Source organism: Hylaeus anthracinus, unplaced genomic scaffold (genome assembly GCF_026225885.1).
Source record: "Hylaeus anthracinus isolate JK02 unplaced genomic scaffold, UHH_iyHylAnth1.0_haploid 3, whole genome shotgun sequence".
Classification (NCBI taxonomy): domain Eukaryota; kingdom Metazoa; phylum Arthropoda; class Insecta; order Hymenoptera; family Colletidae; genus Hylaeus; species Hylaeus anthracinus.
In genome coordinates this window covers 10,926,632-10,938,704 of record NW_026535284.1, presented here as the reverse complement: position 1 = coordinate 10,938,704, position 12,073 = coordinate 10,926,632, and the positions used below count along the sequence as shown (strand labels likewise).

The 12,073-nt window shown below is 43.1% G+C and overlaps 2 protein-coding genes across 2 annotated transcripts; both read left to right on the top strand.

Moving 5' to 3' along the window:
- The first annotated feature begins 2,643 nt into the window (after positions 1–2,643).
- LOC128893449 (uncharacterized) lies at positions 2,644–5,634 on the top strand. Its single transcript, XM_054154384.1, has 5 exons — positions 2,644–2,824; positions 2,913–2,920; positions 3,967–4,306; positions 4,457–4,883; positions 5,006–5,634. The coding sequence occupies exons 1-5, from the start codon at positions 2,644–2,646 to the stop codon at positions 5,409–5,411; spliced, it is 1,362 nt and encodes a 453-aa protein (XP_054010359.1). The 3' UTR covers positions 5,412–5,634.
- Positions 5,635–7,762: 2,128 nt separating this feature from the next.
- On the top strand, positions 7,763–9,276 carry LOC128893453 (U1 small nuclear ribonucleoprotein 70 kDa-like). The gene is made up of 3 exons (XM_054154390.1): positions 7,763–8,191; positions 8,384–8,708; positions 8,971–9,276. The coding sequence occupies exons 1-3, from the start codon at positions 8,074–8,076 to the stop codon at positions 9,200–9,202; spliced, it is 675 nt and encodes a 224-aa protein (XP_054010365.1). The 5' UTR covers positions 7,763–8,073; the 3' UTR covers positions 9,203–9,276.
- The last annotated feature ends 2,797 nt before the right edge of the window (positions 9,277–12,073 follow it).

Below are 12,073 nucleotides of genomic sequence, written 5' to 3'. Positions count from 1 at the left end.
GACGTCTCAAGTATCGAGCGCATGAAATATACGTACCGCTATATTGAATTATTCTCCACGAATCCCGCCCCCTCCACCATCTCTGCTTACACTTTCCAGGCGCAATAAAGCTATCGGTTCGCGCCTGGTTTTCTCCTCGACGACCATTCAGGTAGATTGAAGAGTAATTGAACTTGACTCCCGGCGTCCATGTATCGCGGGTGTCCTTGAATCTTGAGGCGAAGTTCGCGCCACAAGTGTGCGATAAATCAGCGGCTGCTTGATAGGGTGCGACGGTCGTGAATTAACTCGGCACGAGACACGGCCGCCCTTGCATGTTACAGCGGCGTAGCGGCACACGCTCGTGGGTGGATTTTTGTAATTCAAATTGAGTCGGTGGTTCGACGTCGTGCCGCGTACCTGAATAAAAATTCGTTATCGATTTATTTTCGTATTCCGCGGCGCTTCGTGTGGGGGTGTTTGGGAAATTCCTCTGTCAAATAGAGACAATTACCGTGGTGGTTGGGTGTACGAATTTACAATTTTTTCAATCATTTGCTGGGAAAATCTTGCTTTCTGGTCGACAGTGGTAAACAGTAAACATTTTTCATTGCTTGTGATATGGAAACGGGTTCGAGTAGGTCCTCGAGTTTACTTCGATATTTAAACGTGGCAATTTTTATCTTGTTTTCTGTTCCTTTTATCGAAGACTATTAGTAGCATTATTGTATAAACATATGAAATTTACGTGTTCTTTTGTCCTCAAGGACCCTTTAACGACAAAGGTACATCGAATTTCCTTTTACCCACGAATCACCAGAGTGCAATCTCTGTTAACGTTGAAATCTTTAAGAAAACATTACCTCGGGCTCGCCAGACCGAAAACACCGCCGTAATTCGTCCCAAACGTCCCGAGTTCGAACAACGTGAGGCTGTAAGGGGAGCAACGCACAGCCCCGAATCCACTTTCTTTTACATCCGCCATTCCGAATCCGAACGATTCGAGAAGCGGCTACTCGAGACGTAACCCGACGTTCTGAAGGACAGGTTGGTGAAAGTATGCCGTGATCGCGGTCCAAGCAATGTCCCGTGGTAATGTCTCGTTTCACTCTTGGAATCGTAAACCTCGAGACGGTGAGAGGGTGGCTGCAGGTGAGAAACGAGGAACTGAAGGAAGCCTCGATGCGCAAGAATCCCCGTGGGAGGCTTTTTTTTTCTTTCAATGCCCAGGGCACTAAAGGGCGGTCGCGATTCTAACTTTAAGGTCGTCGCTTGCGTCCGGGACGCTCCGGAAAATAGGTCGAGCAGCGAGGAATCCTTCTATAACACGACGTAGCCTGTCGTTTGGACGATTGAACGGAAAACTGAGCGCTGCTCGTTTGCTGAAACAAAGTGCTCGGGATGGGCCGTCATTTTGTTGCTTGGAGCGAATTGTAACTGTAAGCTGCTAGCGTTATTTTATTTATACATAGAAATATCAGTGTCTTATATCATTCTTGTCTAAAATATGTATTTATAAAAGAAAGTGTAGGTATTGTTCGAAAACCCTAAACTAGTCACTCGATAGATCCAAAGAAATTCACGAGGGGCATTCACAGAACTAAAAATTAGAAAATGCGCTCCCCAAGCGCGAGCCATAAACTAGTTATAACAGTTTCTCAAAGGAAGTACCGGAACTAATCGCGAAAGTAGCTAATAACAGAGGCCAGGAAAGGTTGGAAAAGTAACGCATGACTTCCCAATATTGCGAAAAGTTTCCACGAACGGCTAACACCGGCGATAAGCGCGAATTAAAGGACCGGAGGATGCATCGTTCTCCACTGGCTTAAGTTTTATCGAACGTGGCCGACTCTCCGGTGCTGCTCGCAACTGGAAATCCGCGATAATCCTAGAAGCGAGCCATTCACGGAGCCGCGGTTCTCCTCCGTGGTCGGCCGGGCGAAAAGAACACCGAATCCTAGGGGGACGGAGGGGTTGGATACGGGGAGGGTGGTTTCCGCAAAATCAAGGACGACGCTCGAAAGTTTCCTGTCCGCAGAGCGACATCCTCGAGGTAATCGATACAGGGACCGGCCGAAAAAGGCGATCCGTGGTTCGAGAAGTTGCCAACTCCTCGAACAACGATCAAACTGCGATAAATCGATGTCTGCGATGCTTGGTAAAAAGGCGAACCCGGCGAAACTTTCACGACACCTGTTAAGCAGCGTTCGGTGAAAAAGTTCGGTTAGGTACTTGGGTGGTCAGAGGAATTTGTCGATTGTGCGACTCGATGGAGTCGATGTATTTTTATTTTATTCTTTTATATGTGTTGATACGTCTTCACACATGTTTATGTGTATAGTTTATTTGTGTTTATACGTGTTTACATGTGTTTATATCTGTATGCAGATATAACACAGTCTTGTCAATTTAGTAACCAAAGCATGTTGAAATATTTTCAGAAATCCCGAATAAAATTAACGACAACCGTTTCCCAATCGACGAAGTCGTTGAATTGAGCGTCATTGAGGGATTGATAGCCAGCCATTCGCGCGTTCAAAAAGTGTCAACTGTCAATTGCCACGAGGAAAATCGGAAGTTCGTTTTTCCGTCGCCGACCGCGACTCCGCTGTTTTTCCACGAGAATTCCTCCTACCGGGGAGAAAGAAATGCCATTACCGAATAATGGCGCCACCGAAGAGGAAGACGAGAGGCTCGTTGGGGAAGAAACGTTCGCCGCAGCCACGTTATTCCCATCGACAACATCGTAAACGGGCCGAGCTTCCACGTCGACTGCAGACCCGTCAACCTATCGATACGCTGGAATTATTCTACAGGCTGTTGAACGACGGTAAACACAACGAAGGTGCGTTACATTTCGCTGAAACAAAAACTCGGGACTCGCGACGACTAAAATATTTTAAGGGGTTCGGATGGAAAACCGTTTAGCACAGGCAAACGGGTTGTTTTCAATTGGAAAACGAATATAGTTTATTTGAGGCATACACGGCGAATAAAACGCTTGGCAACCTATTCGTGACGTTCCCGTTCTTGTTAGATTTTTAAATGTCTAGTAATTGTGATACTCGTTTCTTAAATTTGTTGAATATTTAAAGAGGAATTTATTTATGTGTATATGATTCAGAGTCATAAAGACACACATTCAAACATATTTGCGTCCCACCCGGCCACGCCAGGGATAAAGTAGCTCATCATCTGCTCCTCACTAGAACTTTTTGTCCAGATAAGATTTTTGCCAGTCCCTGGGACGCAGTAGATGTAGAAGGCAAGCGCAGACATTAGTAGGGTCGCGAAAGCATTGATTTTCCTTTTAACGTCGAACGTTTCTCGCTTCTATCGCAAAGAAGCTAATTGTCGTCGCGAGGGAATTTTAATCTTCGGAGTAGTTAGCCTTTCTTTCACGGCCAAAATGTTTTATGCGCGCATTTAAGAAGGGAGGAGAGGATTGAGTTACCTCGACGAGAGCGTCGCCGAGACACAAAGAAAGCGGGAGGCACTCCTTTCTCCAAGCGTACAATGGGCCAATTGTTAACGGAGAAATTGAATTTATTAACCAATTGGAGCCAAACCTGAGAGAAAATTTCAACAATAGCCGCGGAAATTCATCAGATAATATTCTTCTTGAAAGATGTAATACAATCCTTCTTAGCTGTATCTGATTCCAATTAAAATCCTTCGAATAAGGATTAGACTATTGTTACTAATCATTTAGGCTCTCAGATGGAGGGCTGGAAACGTATTTTTGGGGGACGTCTAAAAAATTAGGTATTGCAAATCAATTCTCTTTTATATTGTGAAATTTAGTCGCTCACAAAATTAAAAATAAGATACATTTCCAACCCTCCCATTTGAGAGATGTATTCCTTAACTTTTCAAAACGAAACACAATACTTTGCAGCTGAAAGTAAATACACTTTGAGTCTCAAATAACACAGTCGCTTTTTATTAGATTCGTCAGCCTCGTACGCTATATCAGATCGTGGAGAGGGTAGAGTTTCCCTGGGCAGAGATCGATTTCGCGGGAAAATGCGGAAGTACGAAAACCACCGAGATACCTCGTACGATACCTCGTCCTATCACGACAGCACGGACTCCATGGAGGAGTCTGAGTACACAAAATCCGGGGCAACGTCCACGGAGAACCTGTCCAGGGTGATGGACGCCACGAATAGCTCGTGGGCCACCGGTTCCGAGAACAGTAGCGTATCGAATACCTCTGTGGAGCCGATCACGCTCGGCAGCTCGATCAATAACACTAGGTCGCTCCTGAAGAAGAAATCCCTCGTGCAGATCATCAACAATTACATCAAGGCTGGCATCGAGGAAGGTACGATGAATGACAATTATCATTTCAGCAATTCTTCGCAGCTCCTGTAAAACATTGATCTAATTACACGATCTGATGCAGGTTTATGCATTCTTAATATTACTCTCTAATTTAAGTATTCATCAATATTTTATGAACATCCTGTTGTAGGCAAACGCCAAGCCAAGAAGTACATCCGCAAGGCGCTATCGTTCGGTATGAAGTCCGGTTACCTAATCCCAGCCGATCCTGACGGTCAAGTGATTCGAGTGTCGCCAACCCTGGTGGAATCGAGAAGGAGCGACCCTGAGTTACGCAGGAAGCGACGAAGGGCCCGCAAGGGTGAAGAAGAACCCCCTTACGTCAATCGCAAGGACCGTCGTCGAGGAACCCCGCTCTTGATCACGAAGAGGAAACCTAGACGAGAGAACTCGTCTGAACCGGTGGTCCCGAAGAAGAGAAGGAAGACCTCCACGACGAAGAAGCAGGGAATAGACTTGAAAGTGACGTATGTGAACCCGAAAACGAAGGCTGCAGCTCGAAAGCGTCGGACGAAGGAACCAACGGAGGTTGAGAACAAGAGAGTCATGAAGAAAAGGTTAGGGTTAAATGATATATTCGATCAAAAACTACATCCTTCGCAAATATTAATTTCTCAATTCCCCCTTACTTTTCATCCCTCCATCCTGACGCTATCCGTATCATCCCCAACTAATTCAGAGAGCCAACCGTGTACTACAAACTCGCCGCGCCAAAGAACAAACGCGAGAACAGAAGGAGCGTGAACAGAACGCCCAGCAAGCACAAAAACGACACCGTGGATGGTAGACGGAGCAACAAAGGTCGTCTAACGAAATCCCCGCACAGAGATAAAAACGGAAGCGACGACCCGAAGAAGAAGCAACCAGAGTTGACCGAGGACGAGGACGAGGACAGTACAAAGTCCAGTGACAATGAACCCAACCACATGGCCGCGACGGAGCGACGAAAGTCGGCGTCCAGTCGGGACGGCATCCGTCAGGATGCCGACGAGACACCAGGATATCCTGCGCGGGAGGTCGAGGAGCAGTTGGCGTCTACCAACAACGACGACAACGACAAGAACGCGAACGGAAACGTTGATTAAACGGCGCGTTTTTCTATCGGGTTTTCTCCTTCCGTTTTGGATGAATGTATATTTTGAGGAAATTAAATTTCCTGTGGAATAAAATGGAGAGAATATACTGGGAATTCTTTGGTGTAGGAATGTATGGAGTTAGGTCTGGCAATTATTTTGTGTATATTGGGGGATAGCTTAATTGTTTAGATTCTTTTTATTTGTTTTAAATTTGAAGGATGGAGGTGAAAGAGTTTTTGGAATCGAATAGTTGCTAATATTCGTTCTTGTGGAACGAAATCTTGTGGATCCTTGGCTAGGATCGTGCGAGTTGGGCGTTATCTATGCCTGAGGAAGAATCGATATCAAAGCCCAGCGAACCATGTAAGTGGATTGTTTGCTTAAATCCATATCGGCAGTTCGATGGATAGGGTGTTGCTGTCAACGGTCCTGTACACAGTGAGCGACGATGGTCTTCCGAATCGTGGCGAACGACCTCGTCGATATATTTACAGGTCACGTGACACCGCGATCGACGCCATCGACGTGGCTGCACGAACCGGAAGCTCGTCGCCATTGATTTCCAAGTCTGGGAAAGGTCAATGGACAGAAAAAGATATCGAGATTCACGTGTCACCCTTTGAATACGACAGAGAAATACAGATGCTTGAGTTGCATCACCTAGAACATTGAATCAATAATCTTTTATATATGACTTGCTTAACATATCCCAGCATAACCCAATTAAAAAAACTCTAGAAAATTTCCAAACGTGTCTTTGTGTAAATTATACAATTCAAGGCAATGAAAGCGAAAGAATACAAGAAGTAAAATCTTGGCACAATGAAGACCGTCACGACCATGATTATTTTTAACAAGAATAAACGCGACGGGGAACATCATTTTCATTTCACCGTATAACCTATTTCCCGTTTCTTCTGGGAACTCGTCCCCCCTCCAACACGTTTGTAAATCCCCAAGAGGATCACTGCAATAGAAAGTTAATACCTGTTCGATACCAGGGTTTCAATTGGTCGTGTTTTCAATCCAATACATTTCTCTTCCAGGTCACTTCACTCGATATGGATTGCATCCACCTTCAGGTAACGAGGTAAACATAAAAACACAAAGGCAACGCCTACTGTACGAGCAACGTCGAAGGCGATGCGAGCAAATGTTCGCTGAAACGAGGATCCGTTGTTTCACGGGGAAAAGAAAGTGAAAAGAGGGAAGACGCTGACGGATCGGCATCGTCTGTCCCGTCCTCCTTCTTTTATCATTGTCCTGGAAAATTCGCAGACCAAATTTCGCGCCACGACCGATCTGAAACCTAGAAAACTTTGGACGATCGTCGTTCGGACCCTAAAAGGATAAAACGGTGGCTGAGAGCGGTTCGAAGGAGTTACGGATCCAACAGTAAGCACAAAATGGCCCCTGTAAAGAGACGTCCTCGTGCGCGGAGCCAACACAAGATGAGTGAGTCATCATCCCGAAAAAGAGTTGAGAAAAACGTGTTTCCCCTTGGACACGATTTTCTGAGAATAACACCGCGATTCATCCCCGTCTTTAATTTCTCAAAACTTTGATCCGATGCATAGAGCATTAAAAAATTACAAAAATAATAGAAATCAATTGATAAACCCACCTTTTTAATCATCGGAGACCTTTTTTGGTAATGACAAAGCTCGAATAGTAGAAAGCTTGCTCAGCCTAATTAAACTTGAACGACGATCGCCCACCGCGATTGAAATGGTCGTTTCAGTTGATTCCCGACGACGGTCAATTTCATTTCTTGGAAATACGTTTAACGTCGCTATACTTGCTGCTACTAGGGTCGTACTTTTTACATAGCAAACGCTCGAGGAACTCATCGATGAAACTATATTGATCGACTTCTCGATTCTCGGCAAATTCAAGGAAATGGTCCATCCGCTGCCGAGAATATACTTTCTCATCTAATTTATCAAGGATGCCGATCTTGTAGCACTTTTATATTATTCCTTGACCTCTTCGCTGGTTTCTGCGAACTCTGATGTCAAGCTTTACTCGTTACTTAGGACGAATGACTCTTACACAGAAGTTTCTTACCTTTTTCCAGGGGAATTTCTACCGACACGTTTTTCTTAAACACTTTAAGGCCACTGATGCATGGTTATACGCGTATTTTGCAAGGTATTTGATGTTAAAGTTATAGGTTGCTTATGCAAATTTAATTAATATTAGTATAAGCTGAACAGACTGAATTAAAAGAAGGATTCAGAAATCGAGGTTACAGTTTCTACGTCACGTGAAGAGGTTATTTTTTATATAATAGTAACAATTATTTCGACCACTTTTTCCTCACATTGACAGTTCGAAAATAAATCTGTACCAACGTTCTATAAATTTGCAAAGTGGAGGAGAGCTCAAAACCACAAATGGAAATTCATCGGGAAGAAGGGACGTTGCAAGGGGTGGTGCCTAGCCGTACCTAGCCCAGACCAGCCGTCGATACAGAATTTATCGCGTTTCAGAGCCGTACCGTCGTAAACCAAACATCCCCGAGCTGGTGTACAAGTTTCTCAGCCTGGGCTGTAGAGAGGGCAAGGAAAGAGCGTCGAATGTCGCCTACACGAAGTGCAGTTTCTGCAAGCGACAGAAACGTCGTAGCGAAGTTCTGGATTCCCTGAATTCCCCAACGACCGGCAGTAATATGGCCAACAAACGACGGGACTCGAAGAAGAATTCCAAGATCCACCATGTCAGGCGTCGCAGAAGCGCCAGGGAACCGACTATGTCGGCCTGCATGCATAGTCGCAGCAGGGGAGAAGGTCTTGAATTAATTATGCCATTGTTGAATTATTATTTCAAGCGTGTGCAATTAGAATGATTTTCACTTGATTTATTTTTATATTGAATTTGATTCTGATTTAGTTCTTTAGTTTCAATGCCAATTTTTAATTCTTCATTCTCAATTTTAGAAGATTGACTCAAGACTATTCTGACTTTACTCGACTTTTCAGGTCTAAGGAAGATGAGAAGGTACATCCAGAAAGCGTTGGACTTCGGCGTGGAGTCTGGTTACTTGATCCCAAAGGACGCAGCATACAGAGTTCTGCGAGTCTCGTCCGATCTCATGAACGATGGCAATTACATGAGCAAAGTGAAACACTCTGCAAGAGGAGTCTCCCAGGATAGGGACAAAACTCCACGTCAAACGCCGATTAGATTCGAGGAGTACGAAGTGCAGGACGCCAGGAGACGAAGAAGTGGACGTAGAAGACGAAGATCGAGGAGTGGATCCAGGAGGCGACGGAGATCCAGGAAACGTGGGAGGAGGCGCAGGAGGTAATAAATTATGATTATTAAGGGAAAGTATAATAATTTCTCCTTTATATAAAATCATCGAACTTCCTTTGGTTCATTTTGATTATTACTAGTTTCTAATACTTATCCGAGGTCATATATTTTTATTTATTATTTAATAAGATGTATTATATCGAAGGCACATTAGCATTTGTATTAATCTGTTTATACAGGGTGGACTCAGTAACCTATCCACCCACAATTTTGTTGATAATGGCCAATGTACCCCAATGTGAAACTCTAGGTCCGACACCGACGAAATAATCGAGAACGACGACAATTACGAGTTCGACAATCAGGATGAAAACAGGCGCAACACTGAACACGCAGTTAGAAAGGATGAAACTGAACGTAAAGCTTCGAACGACGAGAAAACGACTGACAAAAGTGGAGAAGATGGCTCGGATTTATCTGTCGACGAGGAAGAATCCGACGAGGACGAGGGAAAGAAGGGTAACGACGAGACGCAATCATAGTATCGCCATTTCCATGATCCTACAAGATAATTACTGACGCGTACCAATTACTTTCTTGAAGAAAAATTTTAAAAACTGCCACAACGACAAAGTATAAAATATCCTGTAGTAGTAATCATATTAAATTTGCAACTGAAGTACATGTGCGTATTGTCCATCGTGTATGACAGCGTGATTCCAGCAGTACATGTTTCAATAAATATTGATTAAAATAGAAAAATGTGGAATTGTAGAAAGTAACAATATAATATTAGGGGCAATTAGGAATATAGATTCTAATCAAGTGAAGGTGATTGTAAACAGAGTAAGGGGGATGATAAACCTCCTCTAAAAAATTCATGATTCTAGTCTCGAGTGTTTGAAGTTCCATAATTACGCGAATTTTTCCGCGTACTCTATTCACTTGCAAAGTAACTTTCGAAACTGCAAGTTTGCTATAGTACGAAAGAGTCGATCAGAAATTCAGAAGTGGCTGAAATCATGCCGACAGCTGATAGCTATTCCTTCCACGCGCATACTTCTGGCTCGAACGTTTACCAGAGTCTCCTCTTAAATCACATCAACAGTCGAGGTATGAAAAAGGTCAAGATTTATGGCGATAACTTGTAAGTCAAACTTCTCCATATAAGAACGTGTTTGCACAACGATGCGTGGAAGGATGTTTGTGTTGGGAGACACATTTCGATAAAAAACATTATCCAGACATAAAAGAGATTAAAAATTCTTAGGTCATGGATAAAAAATTACCACTGCTACGTGCACGAGAACATTTCTTTATTTTCCCTCGTCTAACTTACAGTCGGACTTTCTTAGAAGGAGCTCCCAACCGTTTCGACCCTTGAAATACACATCGATATTACAAAAAGTGCCTAGGGTTCCCCTTCGTGTGTCCTGCTTAGACAAATAAATCCAACCCTTCGTGTATTTACACCACACCGACGTTCCCCTTTTTTAATCATTACATTGGTCGTATCTTGGCGATAAATGTTCCCTTTCCTCGTCCTACGAATCTCGGGACTAATGTTAACGTTCACAGCCGCCCCCGAGTAGGGTAAACGACCTCTCATGGAATTATTAAGAGCCTTCCCTCGCTGAAGGGATAGGGAAAGCTAGGAATGCCCTCCTTCCCGTAAACCCACTGCCTAAATAGTCCGTCGATAACCACGATAAACGGACATAAGCCTCGGATGTCCTCGCGAAATTGGCCATTCGCCAGACCGTACATTCACGACAGCTGTACTCCTCTTCATCACGCACGTGTCGAACTCACGTTGGACTTCGCAGATCCAGGATGGATTTAGGTGGGATTTCGGCCGTCATCCTCTTCGCCTCCATTAGGGGTCTCGATGATTCGAGGTGTGGAGAGAAACACGAAATGATGAATAAAGTGTTAGAACTTTTAGTGGATTTTATTGAGAACTTTGATTTTGGGAAATGAATTTTTATTTGTATATGTGCAGTAAAGTGAGAATTTGGGGTAGTTGAGGAAATAGGATAAAGAGGGCTTTAAAAAGGGTCTTCCAATTACTGGTTAGATGTGCACTTTATATCTAAACGATCATATGGGGAATAAGCATTGTTGTACACGTTCTTCCTTTTTCTTTTTTATTTCAATACAATTATTTTTGGAATACTTCCCCTCGCAGGATATATATAAGAAAGTAAAAATATCTTTTCAAGAGGGTTTTCTATACAGTCTATAATAATTCATCTCTAAACATAGTATCTCTGCACCAGTCTTTTCACTTTCTTTAGTACATCCAAACAATACACAGCGCTTTCGTTACAATTATCTCGCAAATACCTATGGAAAGTAAAAAGGAAAAAAAAAACTTCCGAATTAATTATCGATCCTTCGTTAGTACCATAGTCCCAGGGGATAAAAGGGGTGTCCCTTGGGCTTTAATTGGATCTAGACAAAGACTCTCCCCAATAAGAACTCGACACGAAAGCGGTTGCTGGAATACAAACACGGTTGGTGGTTTCGTGTTTTGTTTCCCTCCGGCTTTTATAGTCCTCTTTCCACCGATGCTTGCCTCTCCCTCGCGCGTGCTTTTCTCATAAAGGGGATTCGTGAAACAGCTGCGAGATGATATTTCAAAATTTGCCTTTCGGAGGATTTTCTGGTTGCCAGTTTACGACAATAAGCTTTATCGGGTGTTGCGAGTTGACTTGGTGAAACTATTCTACCACGTTTGGGAATGGTCCTTAATTTGTTGGATGGTAATTAATTAATGTATCGTCGACGGGGATGATACGTCGTTCACATCCGTTATATGGAGTACGTGAGAGTTACAGGGTGCTTTTAATTACTTCAAATTATTTGGGAACGTTCTGGTGTTTTTCCGTACCGGTAAAATATTCTGTTTTATTTTAGTAGGACATGTTGGCAGTACGTAGTTTGCATGGCTAATCCTCAAATGCACGATGTTCATAAAGCTAATAGAAGTATGGCTCAGAACCAAGCGAAAAAAAATGTCGTATCTTATTAATTATTTTTATTTATTTTTATTTCTACTTTTATTATTTTACATATTTAGTTTCTTAGATGAAACATATTAAAGTAGTAAATAGATCGGAGATTGAAAATTAGTGATGCTAATAATTAGAAGAAACTTTAAAAAGTACCTAACCTCAACCCAAGTACACTTCTTTCTTCACGAAGAAAGTTCACACAAAAGAGTATAAAAGGTGGCCTCTTAAGTGGTTGCATGACTACAAAAGTTTGTCTCCTACGGGTCTCTCGTGTGCTCTGACAAAAAGAGTGACACTTCATTACAGAGATTAATTAACCCCTAAAATGAATAGTGCATCGTAGAACAGGAATTGCACGGTTTCAAGAACGGGAATATAAAACATTTATTCAATGAA

Excerpts from the sequence above, each read along its gene's own strand:
- LOC128893449 (XM_054154384.1), top strand. The coding sequence starts at position 2,644 with ATGGCGCCACCGAAGAGGAAGACGAGAGGCTCGTTGGGGAAGAAACGT. Across the intron at positions 4,307-4,456 it reads CAAGGCTGGCATCGAGGAAG|GCAAACGCCAAGCCAAGAAG; the intron begins GTACGATGAATG and ends ATCCTGTTGTAG. Across the intron at positions 4,884-5,005 it reads AAGAGAGTCATGAAGAAAAG|AGAGCCAACCGTGTACTACA; the intron begins GTTAGGGTTAAA and ends CAACTAATTCAG.
- LOC128893453 (XM_054154390.1), top strand. The coding sequence starts at position 8,074 with ATGGCCAACAAACGACGGGACTCGAAGAAGAATTCCAAGATCCACCAT. Across the intron at positions 8,192-8,383 it reads TAGTCGCAGCAGGGGAGAAG|GTCTAAGGAAGATGAGAAGG; the intron begins GTCTTGAATTAA and ends TCGACTTTTCAG. Across the intron at positions 8,709-8,970 it reads CGTGGGAGGAGGCGCAGGAG|GTCCGACACCGACGAAATAA; the intron begins GTAATAAATTAT and ends GTGAAACTCTAG.